This window comes from Haliotis cracherodii, unplaced genomic scaffold (genome assembly GCF_022045235.1).
Source record: "Haliotis cracherodii isolate W230 unplaced genomic scaffold, xgHalCrac1.p SCAF_10, whole genome shotgun sequence".
In the NCBI taxonomy this organism is placed as follows: Eukaryota; Metazoa; Mollusca; class Gastropoda; order Lepetellida; family Haliotidae; genus Haliotis; species Haliotis cracherodii.
The window spans coordinates 41364124-41377940 of record NW_027266265.1 but is presented as its reverse complement, the minus strand read 5'-3'; the positions used below and the strand labels follow the sequence as shown (position 1 = coordinate 41377940).

The window sequence follows — 13817 nt, the reverse complement described above, 5'->3', positions numbered from 1 at the left end:
AATAGGCAAACAAAAAATACCAAATAGACACTCAGCTCGTGTCTTTCATAGGGAAATACGCACACAATAATACAGAATAGACAATCCAGCATTGCCAAACATAGAAACACAGGCAAACAAACTGAACAAAATAGACCCTCCGGTAGTGTCTTACATTAGGAAATTAGGGCGTATCGATGGATGTCGGGACCGTATGTTGTGCTCCTGAACATGTTGCCTACGGTTCTAGCACTGGTTTGACTCAACCCAGGAATTGTCCGTGCTGTTAATGTGCCAGTTTGGTGTAGATTCCGAAGATGCACCAACCTTGTCTTGAACCTTGGTTGTCTTTTTGTTGTGACGTCACACGTGGACGACCGGCCCGTTGCAAGTTTTGAGTGTTGCCCTGCTGTAGATAACTAAAGAGATGGTATTGTTTTTCGATGAACATTAAAATGTGTGGCAATTTCGTTTTGCGCCCTTCCTGTTTGCATCATACCCATCCCTTTAGGTCGTTGTTTTAGCAAGTCGTGACTTGTACATTGTGAATAACGCTCTTGAAGTCAAGGAGAAGTCTTCATGAACATGTTATGAGAAATGCATTTATTTATTTCAGTTGGTTTTCTTATATGAAGCACAGGTACATTTTACAAATACAGTAAAGTACGGTTATAACGATCTCAAAGGGACTACTAATTTTAGTTCGTTATAACCGTAGTTCGTTATAAGCATATATACAACATGACTACAGCAAATAGTCGGGACCAAAAAAGTAAGTTCGTTATATCCGTCAGTTCGTTATAAGCGTGTTCGTTATAACCGTAGTTTACTGTAGATATACATTAAAACAACCAACAACAGTGCATGCTTCAATATCGTCAAGCTGGGGTAGCATATGAATGCTATAGATATCAAGGAGAACATTTAGTCACAACACTTCCTCAGGAGAAAAACAACTCGCGTGCTTGCTTCGAACAGTCACAGTTGAAACATCAATTGGTTATCAATATAAATAAAAAAAGCTGCGTTGAAGTCATGTGTAAAGAGGTATTTTTAACGTATTCACGAAAACATTTCACTGATCCACGCAGCACATAATGCTTTATGTTATGCGCACAATAACCTTTGTATCTCATTCGAGTCAAATGAATAACTCATCATTCAGATAAGGTTCAGTATTCGTTGGATCATGTCAGTGACATCTTGCGTTTCATGATCACATAGTCAAATATTGATAAAGCGTATGAATGAGGGTCGCTAAGTATTATTTTCTCATCATGAAAATAGAATTTAAATAGATAGTAGATAATGTTGAGAGATACTCTTTAAACGACATGTCGGTGGTCTGTAAATAATCAGTCTGGAATAGACAATCCAGTGATTGACATAATGAGAATAGGCCAACTCAGTTTGGATATCACTACATGCAATCAATCAACCTTTATTGTCACCGAACCTGATCCATTTTGTCGTCCCTTACGACAAGAATAGTTTGCTGGGGACATACATTCGGACCAGGAATCCCCATGGGTTCCACCTAGCAGTGCCTGCATTACCTGGATATAACGTGGTACAAGCATTTTATGGGCATGACATGAGACTACTACCCTACGAATATAACAAAACCCCAAATTCAAAACTCAAACATATAACGTTGATACCATCTGTAGCGACACACACTGTTGTCTCATACAGTTTATCTCCTGACACCATCAAAGACATACAGTGTTTGTATTTGCAGTTTGGGATGGTTGAGAACCTTGTAGTCGGCATCATGGACGCCTTCCCACGACGCCTGAGCAAATACAGGACTTTAGTCACGGCAGGCGTGTCTATGACCTTCTTCCTACTTGGCCTTCCGATCACAATGAATGTGAGTCAACTGAAGCGTGATTAACAATTTCGAAACTTACTTCAAAGCGAGACAATTGTACATTATTCTAGATATCTAATTATCACATACTGGGTATGATAACGCCAATGGAAGAAAACAGAATCCGTTGAGGAAATGTACGGATATAGATGCAAATTTAAGGTCAGATATGTATCTTTCAGTGTTAACATACAAACAGACCTCGGCCTAGTCTAGTTGACGATCGAGTCATGATTGACCAAAGAGGATCTGGACAAGTTACTGGGATAGTTGCTCACAGTCAAATTTAAATGTAATTCAGATTAGTCAGGTCATTGTGACTGATTATGAAGGATAACATGAACGACTATTACAGTAGAGTTTTTGACCCATGTCAATTAAAATGAGGGTGTTATTTGAGGCAAAATTTAAAAATACCCTATAAATTTAATTATGCAACTGCAGTTCGGGGTAATGGCCCCCAGGTTATCGCCCCTTTGTAATCACTCCCAGAAATAATGGAGTTTACCTGTCCTGTGTTGTGTAATTGAATTTCAATAAGTTGTAGAATACCAAAATCCGACACGTTGGCAATATTAATTTGAATGTTCACTCTGAAGCAGTTCTTATTCTAAATGATTTGAGTCTCTTGACCATATTTGACACCTGTATTTCCAGGGAGGAATCTACATCTTCCAGTTGATGGACTGGTTCACGACAGCATTCTGTTTGTTTGTCTGCTCCTTCCTGCAATGTATCGTAATTGGTTGGATTTATGGTAAATATTTGAATACAAACTCACTTCCAGGGATTATTCGCTATATCAGTCACCATGTGTGCATTACAGTCCATTACAAACAGAACAATGCTTCACTCATCTACATGTGTTTTTTATGAAGTTCATCTTGTAATAACACCTCGCAACGAATGTAATGACCAGTAATTTTGGCTTTTTCAAATAGTATTTTTGTATCAACTTCTACGAAATGCCATTGAGTAACACATTTGGTACATATCATGATACAGCCAGTTTCAGAGTCGTGGTTAATTCTACAGGCATGCAACTTGCTTGGATCATCCTACTCCACTCCTTCAAATACAGAAAACATGTGAAGGTTAACGTATTTTTGTGAAAAGCAGCCATTGCTTGTTACTGTCGTACCTTTACTTGCGCAGTCCTGAGATATGGTAGTTGGTAGCACCCCTGTCAAGATAACAGAAGGATGGGTATAACAGTAACCTTGAGTGTGTTGCTGTGTGTGGCTGTAGTTTATGTGTAGACTTTATTTATAACAACAGATTATGTTGTACAGTATTGTTTCATTTGATTCACGCCTGCAGTTGTTGATGTACATGAAGTTCATTTGTCAGAATGAAACGTTTACCTAACAACAATTGCCAGGTGTGGACAGGTTTGGCCGAGACATAGAACTGATGTTGGGGAGACGCCCTGGGATCTTAATGAAGTTCTGCTGGTGCATCTCTACCCCGCTCATCATGTTGGTAAGAAAAGAAAAGAAAGAAAGTTTGTATTTCCTAATTCTCTTTTGTAACACGACAATGACAGTGTGTTTGATATTTCTGTCGTCAACGTGAGCGCCTATCTTGACTTAATGTCTATCATGTTATGCATGTTACAGACCATCTTTATCGTCACGTTGAGTGCCTATCAGATGCCAACCTACGATGGGTACACATATCCAGTGATAGCTCGTGCCATCGGCTTTGTATTCGCTATGCTGCCTATCATTCCTTTGCCTTTCTTCATGGTGCTGGAGCTGAGCAAAGCCAAGGGCACGTTGTGGGAGGTGAGCTACCCGAACCAGCCAGATATACAGCTTGGTCTGGTTGTAACCTGATCGTTTGTCTTGCTCCTACAAAGGCCGCCTTACAGACGCATGACGTTATATTAGAATTTAACTTATGTGGGATGAGATCAGGTCAAATGGTGTTAAACGTCGCGTTCAAGAATGTTGCACTTATATAGCGACGTGCATGTGTGTGTGTGTGTGTGTGTGTGTGTGTGTGTGTGTGTGTGTGTGTGTGTGTGTGTGTGTGTGTGTGTTTGGCTGCTTGACGAATGTACTATTCCAGACTAATGCCGACTTTAGCCCACTGAGGTACCATGCTGCAGTTTATATATTACCATGAATATACTACACATACACTGTATACTGACTCCCCTTAATGCGGAGCACCAGCCACCAGGTACCAGGGGGAGACAAAAATGCAAAAAATGCAAACACATCAAATAATAACACCTTGCAACAAAATTATTGTTGTTTCAGGTCATTTGTATGTTCAACAGTATGAAGAACGTTTTTTCAAGCACCTTCTGAGACCTTCTGATAGTCGGTCACCAAGGACTTCCTTGCATATCTGTAATATTCGCAGTAAAATACGAAATACTGTTGATTAATAATGCTTGCATGCAAAATAGGAGAGCCTGCACAAATATTTCACAGTAAAAATACCTTTATACCGTTAACATATTCCAGATCATTTCTTAAAAAACAAATATTTTCAAGAAAATCAGCATCAATCATAGCAAAGTATATATTGAGGGTATGAAATGTGGTGCCTGGTTGAATTGTACTCGGCTACAATTTCTTCACCTTTCTAATTGACATAAAATTCTGACAACAAAAATAAGTGTTCGTCAAAAGTGTTCAATTTTGATTAATCGCATTGATTACACAAATTAAAATATTAATTATGTGTTCACAAATAATTGAGAATAATTGATTAACTTTTGGGAAATATAAAAATGCACCTACTCTCGCTCCTGGGTAAAGTCATATTTCTTCCAAGATGCTAAATTCTATCTGATCATTGTTTTGCCACTTTGATCATTGAATTCTTCAGTTTCTCGAATTTCTTCTGTTTTACCAACTATATTTTTACTTTTCTGTCATTTCAGAGATTCCTCTTCACATTGCGACCTGCTTCTGACTGGAAACCATCAAAGAAGGAGTACCAGCATGGTTATAAAACTGACGGTCATGAATTTATTCTGCCACTGAAGTCTCTATTACCACGCCGAACACATGTTCGCCAAAAGTGAGCATTCCATTAATGCGCATATCTGTAATGAGGAATTCACTATCATTACACGTCAGAAACTGTTATGGAATATGCTTGTAATTTGATACATTAATGGCTTCAATCTTTTGCCTGCGACAGGTGAATTATGTAAAACTATTAATTAAAGTCGTTTAGTTAAATGTGACTTTGTTGCGTTTTTTTTATATCTACTTGCATATTGCCTGAATATTGGTCATAAAAAAAGAAAAATTAAAAATACAATGGATAATGAATCTAAAGCCGTCAATACACAAAGTGATACTGGACTCTCATGGTACTAGACAAAGGAGATTTTGGTATGACAATATCACTATTCCAATAGCTACAGCTTTATGAGTATATAATACCAACAAAAAAAGGAACTACATGTACTGATTGGAATGTAGCTATCGTTGAGGTTTACATAATACCGTGGCGTTGCATTTGAATGCAACGTCTAATCACAATGGAATTTCACATCATGCATGAACAGCACGTGTTACACGTGCACACAGAAACTAAACTGTATGTGGCTATAGAAGAACCAACAATCACCAATGCATTTGAACTAATTTCACGCTTCAAAATACCCACGAGACAGTATCTCAATGAACTGACGAAATGGCGAGTTGTGGGTTGTGCGCCAAAGCTATTACGTCATGTTTACAGACATGCCTCTGATGCACAGGTGGCAGATAACGTTTTTGCCAGCGATGTATTCATTAAAATATTGAGTAAAGTTTGTCAAATTGAAAAACATATTGCCCACAAATCAACAAAGTCCATTGTTATCACAAGAAATCCAAGCAACTGACTTCAACCTCTGCACAAAACAAGCGACGGAAGCATTCATAGAATATTTTGTTTCTGTCTTAGTCTCAGGACTGTCAACTGTCTTCTTCAAATGTTGTAAACAAGCCCTCCACCATTAGATTAGTTGTTCATGCCAACTGCCTTGAATGTAAATGTATTATACCACACTATATATTTGTTGTTGTACTTTGAAATGGAAGGCATTTCTTTCACAAAACCACACTTCAGAATTACAGTTAACTGCACAATCAGTAAACGTTAACGCTGACAGATCGCAGATACAAATGCTATCGATTGGAATGTCAAGCACACCTGTATATTACAATTCAATAACCACACTATCGACATATTTTGATATGCGTTTGCGGCTATGTCACTCCATGACATTAAAGTTGATTTAATGGGAATGGGTAAATAGCTTTAAAATAAAATGTTGTAAAGGTAACCTGCTCATGCAATATAGCAACAAAAATATACCGTCCTTGGTTCTTTGGTGAACATTGGTAATACTTATCACATCGAAATTAGTTCAACTACAACTTGAATAGTACACAAATAGAATTCCCCATATCAAGCTGTAATTTATCTCACCCCAATCACTGTTTTGATTCCTTGATAATATGTGTTTGCCAATAACAACAATAAAAACTAGGGACACATGCGGTTGTGGCTTTTATTTACGCCACAATCAGCACATCCTCTCGGGGCAAGAGTGTACACTAGCCCGTATCAAATCCAAGTATCCACCCTTGCCACTTCGAGGCTAATTTTCTTAGCTCAAGCTGTGTCCCTTGTGATGGAAACTCGACATCCAATCAGATCGATATCCTTATTTGGAATGGTTTCACAAAGATGACTAGCCGAGCATAGGACCTGGTCGAGCAAATAACAAAACGATTTGAGATCTCAACCCTGACAGACAAACAAAACAAGACTGCTCGGTAAAGATTACTGTCGTATTTCGCTCTTACAATATTGAGGCACTGCACATTGCAGTGACAGGAAACGTTCAGCAGGGATAGTGTTAAACTAGCACTTCTTCTCAGGCACTGTGATAAGCGATCCTGTTGTTTGTGTTAACAGAAAATAACGAAGTTTGCTCTCCAATATATATATATATATATATATAAACACTTGGGCGAGTTGATTGAAGACTTTGAACGACTTCGAAAATATTGTCTTTGCTAAATTTTTCGAATATTTTTAGCGCAAATTCGACAGGCGACCAGTCCTCTCATATCATTTCTCAGAAACGTAGGCTTCAAATGGCAAGGGTGAAAACTAAACTTGGGCATAGCCTAGAGGATACCTTGGCCTCGGGAAGATGCAGTCAGGCGTAAGCTGTCTCAAGGAAGTCTGACCGTTATCAAATCAGTTAACGAAAAGGTCCCCAGTACCTAACGCTTGTCCACAGACCGGTGGAAATCATAATGAGGCGATCAATCTCGGTTTTAGGACTGACCGTGCATGCTCTGATAGTGTCTGTGGTAGCCTAAAATTTGTGCAGTTCCCCGTGATGTAGCTCGCACGCTGCTGATTACATTCACGTGGTTTTTCTGTCAGCTCATGCTACAGGGAGGGCACGTCCCTGTCGTATTCCAGATTCGGAATCCACGTGGGATCTACTAACTACGTGTTTCTGGTATACATGTTATCCCTGTCACGTATCCTTATTGTGAAGGATTTGGATATAAATAGCATTAGTTCTGTTTATTAAAAGAGTGAGTGAGTAAACATGGTTTTACGCCGCTTTTAGCAATATTCCAGCAATATCACGGCGGGGGACACCAGACATTCGGCTTCACACATTGTACCAATGTCGGAAATCGAACCCGGGTCTTCGGCGTGACGAGCGAACGCTTTAACCACTAGGCTACCCGACCGCCCGGTTTATTAAAAGAAATAACACGGGTAAGTATAAAGTTAAAATAATTTCTCATATTATGGGTAAGTTTCCAGACAGGATAAAGCCAACGGAAATAAACGTTATCCGTTTTGGTCATGTACGGATAAAGATGCAAGTATAAAAGGTCAGGTAGGTACTACTTTCAGTGTTTACAAACAAACATGGCGTCGCCCTTGCCAGTCGGCTCGTTAATACAATGTTTATTCCTAATTACCTTCCGAAAACACACTCGCGTGTTTACCTCTGTTGATCTGTGTTGTGTTTGAATTGCAAGAATTAAGACATATTTCCATGAACATTTAATGAGGAAATAGAGGGTACGGGTGGCCTAGTCGTCTAAGGCACCACATTTTGCTGCGTCCCTTGGTCACACCAAACACCTATGAATCCAGGTTCGCCCCGATTATGTTTCTAGGTTTGTTCCCACAGTTAAGCCCAACTCAATCACTCGATACTGAGGAAATAGATTGTCCTATGCTGGTGCTTTACAAACCCGTCGACACATATGTGTCATGGGAGCTGTTGGGAATACACAATTAAGCAGTTTGCTTATCTCGTCGCTTAGACTAACATACAGTCCCTGAAATAAGGTTCTGTATATGGTTCTGTATAAAATGAAGTTAGAAAAAGTATATAAAGAACCCTCATTGCAAGGCCCTTAAATTTAGAGCTGAAAAGGGAATGGGCAATGCCTGCAAAATGATAGCAGTGACAGTGGAGTTGGGGGATGAATGTTGTATTAAACATATATCCTTTGGTGTCAGGTTTTAAACCACTTTCAAAAGTCACACTGTTTTCAGACGACATCCGGTTACGATCATGATCACCAAAGGAGTGAGTGAGAGAGGGTATTATTATATCATGTGATTATGATTATGTGATATATACCATTAAAACAAAGTAGGGGATACTCCGAAATAACTTAAAATTAAATATAACTCCGCACAGCGAATTGCGGCGCCTTGCGGATTTCTGGATTAACATATTGTTTCAATTTGGGAATCGACGTGTAACAATATGAAACATTCTAGTTAATTGTGCACACATACATAAATATCTCATGACAGAAGAATTGGTGCCTTGATATGCAACAAGAAAGCATCTTGTTTATTTCCAGGCCATCCTGATCATCGTTTACTTCTACTACATGCATGGTTGAAGGCTATCTAGATCGTTTATTAGGCAAACGACAGTGATCTCCATTTCGCTTTGAACCACCACCCCGCCCTGTCGGTAAGAGTTAACTAATCGGTGCGCAAATAACTGTGTCAAGCCTACTGCAGCGTTAGTGTCGAATGTTTATTATATAGATAGGGACAATTTTGTTGTATATCGTACATTTTTGTTAATAACAGTCCTGTTATTTGCTGATATTACCGACAGTAAGTTAGGTAGCTAGAAGATCCACTGACTGCTGCGTTCCTTTTGTAGGCTAAGCGGCACTGTTTGTGGAAATATGTATTAGAAACATGTATAAGACAGTATAAGGTACTGGAACCGAAATATAATATACCTAGGAAATATCTGACAAATAGATGATCGATGGTTGTGCGCTGAAATGTTATAACGTTGGATCTCGAGGGCGAAACATTAAAGTGTCTTATGATACACGAGGTTTGCGGACACTGGCTGGGTTACACCAAAACAAGCGGTTTGACACTGACATTTGGTGAATTAGAGAAATTAGGTAAATAAGCAACATTATAAATGCATAAATAACTTATAGAATGTAATGATGAAACAAATTGAATTAGCTTTTTATCAGTACTGATTGTACTCTACAGCTTTCCAGTGCACATGCAGTGTCCCAGAATATGAAATTGCATAGACACTACACAGTTGTTTGACTTATTTGAGTTGTTGACTGACGAATAACAAATATTTTTTTTCATCCTATGCGTATGCCTTCATATATACGTACAACAATTGTAAATATACTACCTGTGTAAAACATTATAAAGCTGAGAACTGAGGAAATAAATATTACTCGCATTCACACACGGAAGCAAGTTATAGTAGATATAGTAATGAATGAAACTTGAAACGTTACAAACTCTCTGCGGAGGCTTTTCTCATTTTAGTGTATGTTACAAAAGAACAAGTGAACACATGATATAAAATTTATCCATTTTTTGTTTAACTTCAACACATTTATATCAAGAATAGGCTTATTAAAAAGTCCATGGATAATGCTGTGTTGCGCGTTTTGGTTTTGTTTCCATTTTTACAGTATATACTGTAACAAAGTAAGAGAAGGTCTGGGAAATAGGATTCCCCTTGATAAGTACCAAATTAACAACTGTTGTTTATTTAATGGAGAGGTTTTCATGAGAAAAAAACATCGACTACTAATTTCTTTTCTCACTTTCCAATTTAATTAATTTCCAATGTTGTCAGTTCTTCGAAAATGTTAAGAAGGTAATGAGCCTGTTTAGCTGTTGAGCTGTCTCATCTATCACTAATTTGATGCTTTCTCCATGTTCTACCATTTCCAATATCCTCCACTAGTTATTAGAAACGGTTAGCAAAACATTCTTGATTCCATCCTCCATGCACGCAAAATGATGTGAAAACTGTATGTAATCCATACAATAAATAGATATTCATTAAACAAATATTGATGGGTTTGGGAAACTGGCACCCATTGGTAGGGAAGTGTGGGGAGGGACCAACCCTTCATTCATTCTGAATGACAAAGGCATTGAATTAAAAATATATTGCTTTGTTCATTTCATAGACTAGCAAATAGGCAATGATTTTAAAGTCAACACAGTCAATCAATATGGACTTAACGGTTAACCATTCATCACAAGGGATACACTTAGGGAGTTTGTCCTCATCTGTTTCAAGCAGATATTCGCGGGTAAACCGACTGTGGCCAATACATCGTCTTAAAACGACCTCATTATGTCTTGATTGACAACCCAAGTAGGCATGACCGATTGTTGGTTTGAATTCATGAAGTTTATTGACTCCTACCTGAGTGTCCAACCTATTTTTGCATACGATCTGCATGTAACTTTTGACAGACGGTTTGAAATCGCTGTGCAGGATAAGGAGTGGAGATAACGGTTTGTCAAGAGCTGCTTCAGCTACAGCATTGGCTGTTTAGTTACCTGCTATGTCTACATGACTTAGAACCAGCAAAAGACGATCTCACATTGGCCAGTAGAGATCATTTAAATGTTCTAAAATGTTAAGGATTATGGGATGAATTGAGGAAATACTTTTAAGTGCCTAACGGCAAAACAATGAATCTGAAACGATGAGGAGTTTTGAAGATTTGTTTTGTTGTTAAATATTGGTCGAAGCTGTTAAGATAGATTTGACCTCAGCAGTAAAGATCGAACTCTTATCAGAGATTCGTGAGGAGAGAGCTATGGATCAAGTGATGGTGGCACTTTTCCACCATCCTTGGACAAGTCTGTAAAAATGGATCTGTGAGAATTATTTTTTTGTTCGTAATTCGTTATATGCTTGTTGATAAACCAAAGAATTTGCTTCAGACTCTTTAGGGTGGGTGACAGTGAGGTATGATTCCATATGGTGGTATCAGGTTAGACACATTTCGAAACTGGTTTTCATACAGAGGGTTGAAAACACAATTGCTCGCCGGGTTTGACCGACTGGAATTCAATTTAGTGATGTATTGCAGTGATAATTTAATGCAGCATTGTTCGAGGGAAGGTTCATCAGCTTCCACATACAAACTGTCCACATGAGATGCCCTAAACGCTCAAAGACAGAGCCTTAGGCCTTCGTGGTCTGTTGTGTCTAATTTTGCAAAATTGCTTTTGCAGGCTCTACCATAGACACTGGAACCATAGTCTAGTTTAGAGCGCATTACCGTTCTGTTAAAGTGAAGGAGGCTTTTCTGGTCTCCGCCCCACTCGGAATTTGAAACGACTTTTAGCAAGTCGAGAGCCTTCAGGCACTTTGCCTTTAGTATTCCTTACGATGTTCCAGTATAAGTATATACCCTTAGTAATAGACAGGTGGTAACTATGGTAACGACAGAGAGATAAAAAACGCAGGTTGGGTTAGTATTATAATTTACTTCCTTGGTTAGAGTTAATATTTAATTATAAGTTGACTTTTTTTTTAACATTTGTTCTTAAGATGAAAGAAATATTGGCGCAGAACCTAGCAATGAACATGAAAACCGTGATGCAATCGCGTTACTTTATACAACCCAAAAGAAACAATATATAAGGCGCCGATTTAGCTATTCATTCCTTATCTTATGATATCTGTAATTCATTTATTGATTCCAAAGAATGAATGTTTTCACAATTTTGATTTTATGATATCAAATAATATATTTTATCATATAAACAATCAAATTTGTGATATTTGAAAAATCAAAAGTAGTTTTTGATATAACAAATTGTGAGAATTATATTTGCTTGAGTGTTTTGTCAATGGGTTCCAGCGTATCGATAGACACACATTTATTTACACGTCTCCTACTAAACTGGGTGCATTTTTGTTACCCAATCAATCTTTATTCATGGTACCGATGAGGCCAAAGGACTATAGTACATTGCCTGGGGCGTGTTACAAATTCATACATTTCTTAGTTTCACAGCATGATAAATGATCACAGATAAATTTCTCATAGTTTCTGAAAAGTCACATGTCATTGATTTACAAAATTTCTTTCCATTTGGGTTGTGGTAGAATAGTTAATACAATCAGTTTTACAAATCCTTCTAAGACTATGTTCTCTTGAAATACCGATATCTGGCTGTTTCGAGAGATCATGTCAGCTACATCAAGATCGAGAAAGAGCTGTTCTAAACTTTACACTTAATAGATAAGGTTCTAGCATTATAGTTGTCGTAATTTGCTTTTGTAGAACTGGACTAGGAACCATGCCATTTGGGGATGTTCATATCTTTTAAGGCCTGTGACAAATGGCTGAAAGAAAATATAACCATGTAACCACATTCGGATATCATGTTTTTAACTTTTGATGCCCAATTGTTTTTTACCATGGCATCATATTATAACATTTACTAGGGTATCTTGAAGATTGAATATTTAATACCTCGTTTCAGTATTTCATAATGTTTTAATAACAATAGATATTCATTCCGCATTCAGCATATATTCTTGCGTTTTCTGTGCTAGATGTTACACCCAAGAACTTTTAACATGCATATAAATGTCTCTTTTCAATAACATCCAAATGTTCTAGGCCCTAAATTTCCGATCCTTACAATAAAATCGGGATGCTTTTTGTATGAAATATTTTAATGTAAACGTTAAATGTAATATTGTCCAAAACTCTAAGACTTTTTAATATGCCTCCAAAGGTTTTCTTGGCTTGCAAAGCAATGTTATGTGCATTATTTGACCAAGTTAATCTACTTGTAAAAGACACAGCTAAGTATTTATAAAATGGAACAATTTCTACAAGTTTCTCGGTTTTCCCATGTTAATTACTCAATGTTTAGTGTTTTCAGGGGACCCTCCTCGATAAAATGAAGCAGTACTGACCACATGAATTGTTCCTGATGGTCTTTAGCCTTTGTCTCCATTTTTGAATTGTTCATGTAGATAGGTAACATAACATTTATATATATAGTCATATTCAGGTGATGTCTCTGCATGTATGTAATGGAAAACTTCTCGAATTTAATCAATTTTCCTCCTGGCTATTCTGGGCATGTGGAACATCAGCTTTAGGATTACAGATGTATCATAGTATTTTAATGTGATTTGAATATTATTCTTCACCATCTTACTATATGCTTTATATGATACATTTATGTCACCATAAATTACAATTACTGTCTGTAAGCTCAACACAACTGACACATTCTCTGAAACACATGATTGTAAACTATTAATGTACGTTGAAAAGAATATAAACTGAACTGCAAAAGAAACGACACCATGGATATTTTATAAGAAACCTTATTTGTCCAAACACTGTAAACATACTTTGAGACATATTAAAAAGATGAAACTTGGCAAAACTGATCATCAAGGTTGAAATTAAAGTGTCAAATGTTCTTAAAGTTAAACACAACACTAGTCTCTGAGAAAATGTCATCACAAGTCAGTATCTCGTGTGTCCGCCATGTACATTGATGACTGCCGTGCAACGTCGATACATGGAATGGATGAGGCGGTTGATGAAGGCCATAGGCACATGAGCCCACACTCTAAGGAACGCCTGACGCGGTTCAGCTGCAG

At 37.7% G+C, this 13817-nt stretch overlaps 1 protein-coding gene across 1 annotated transcript in view; it reads left to right on the top strand.

The window, feature by feature from the left end:
* The window catches only part of LOC139450681 (sodium- and chloride-dependent glycine transporter 1-like), a 32679-nt gene extending 27784 nt beyond the window's left edge, over positions 1–4895 (top strand). Inside the window, exons 10-14 of the mRNA XM_071232487.1 lie at positions 1721–1852; positions 2510–2609; positions 3234–3334; positions 3472–3639; positions 4752–4895. Coding sequence (XP_071088588.1) covers positions 1721–1852; positions 2510–2609; positions 3234–3334; positions 3472–3639; positions 4752–4895 — 645 coding nt within the window. The remainder of the gene's footprint in view (positions 1–1720; positions 1853–2509; positions 2610–3233; positions 3335–3471; positions 3640–4751) is intronic.
* Positions 4896–13817: the final 8922 nt, after the last annotated feature.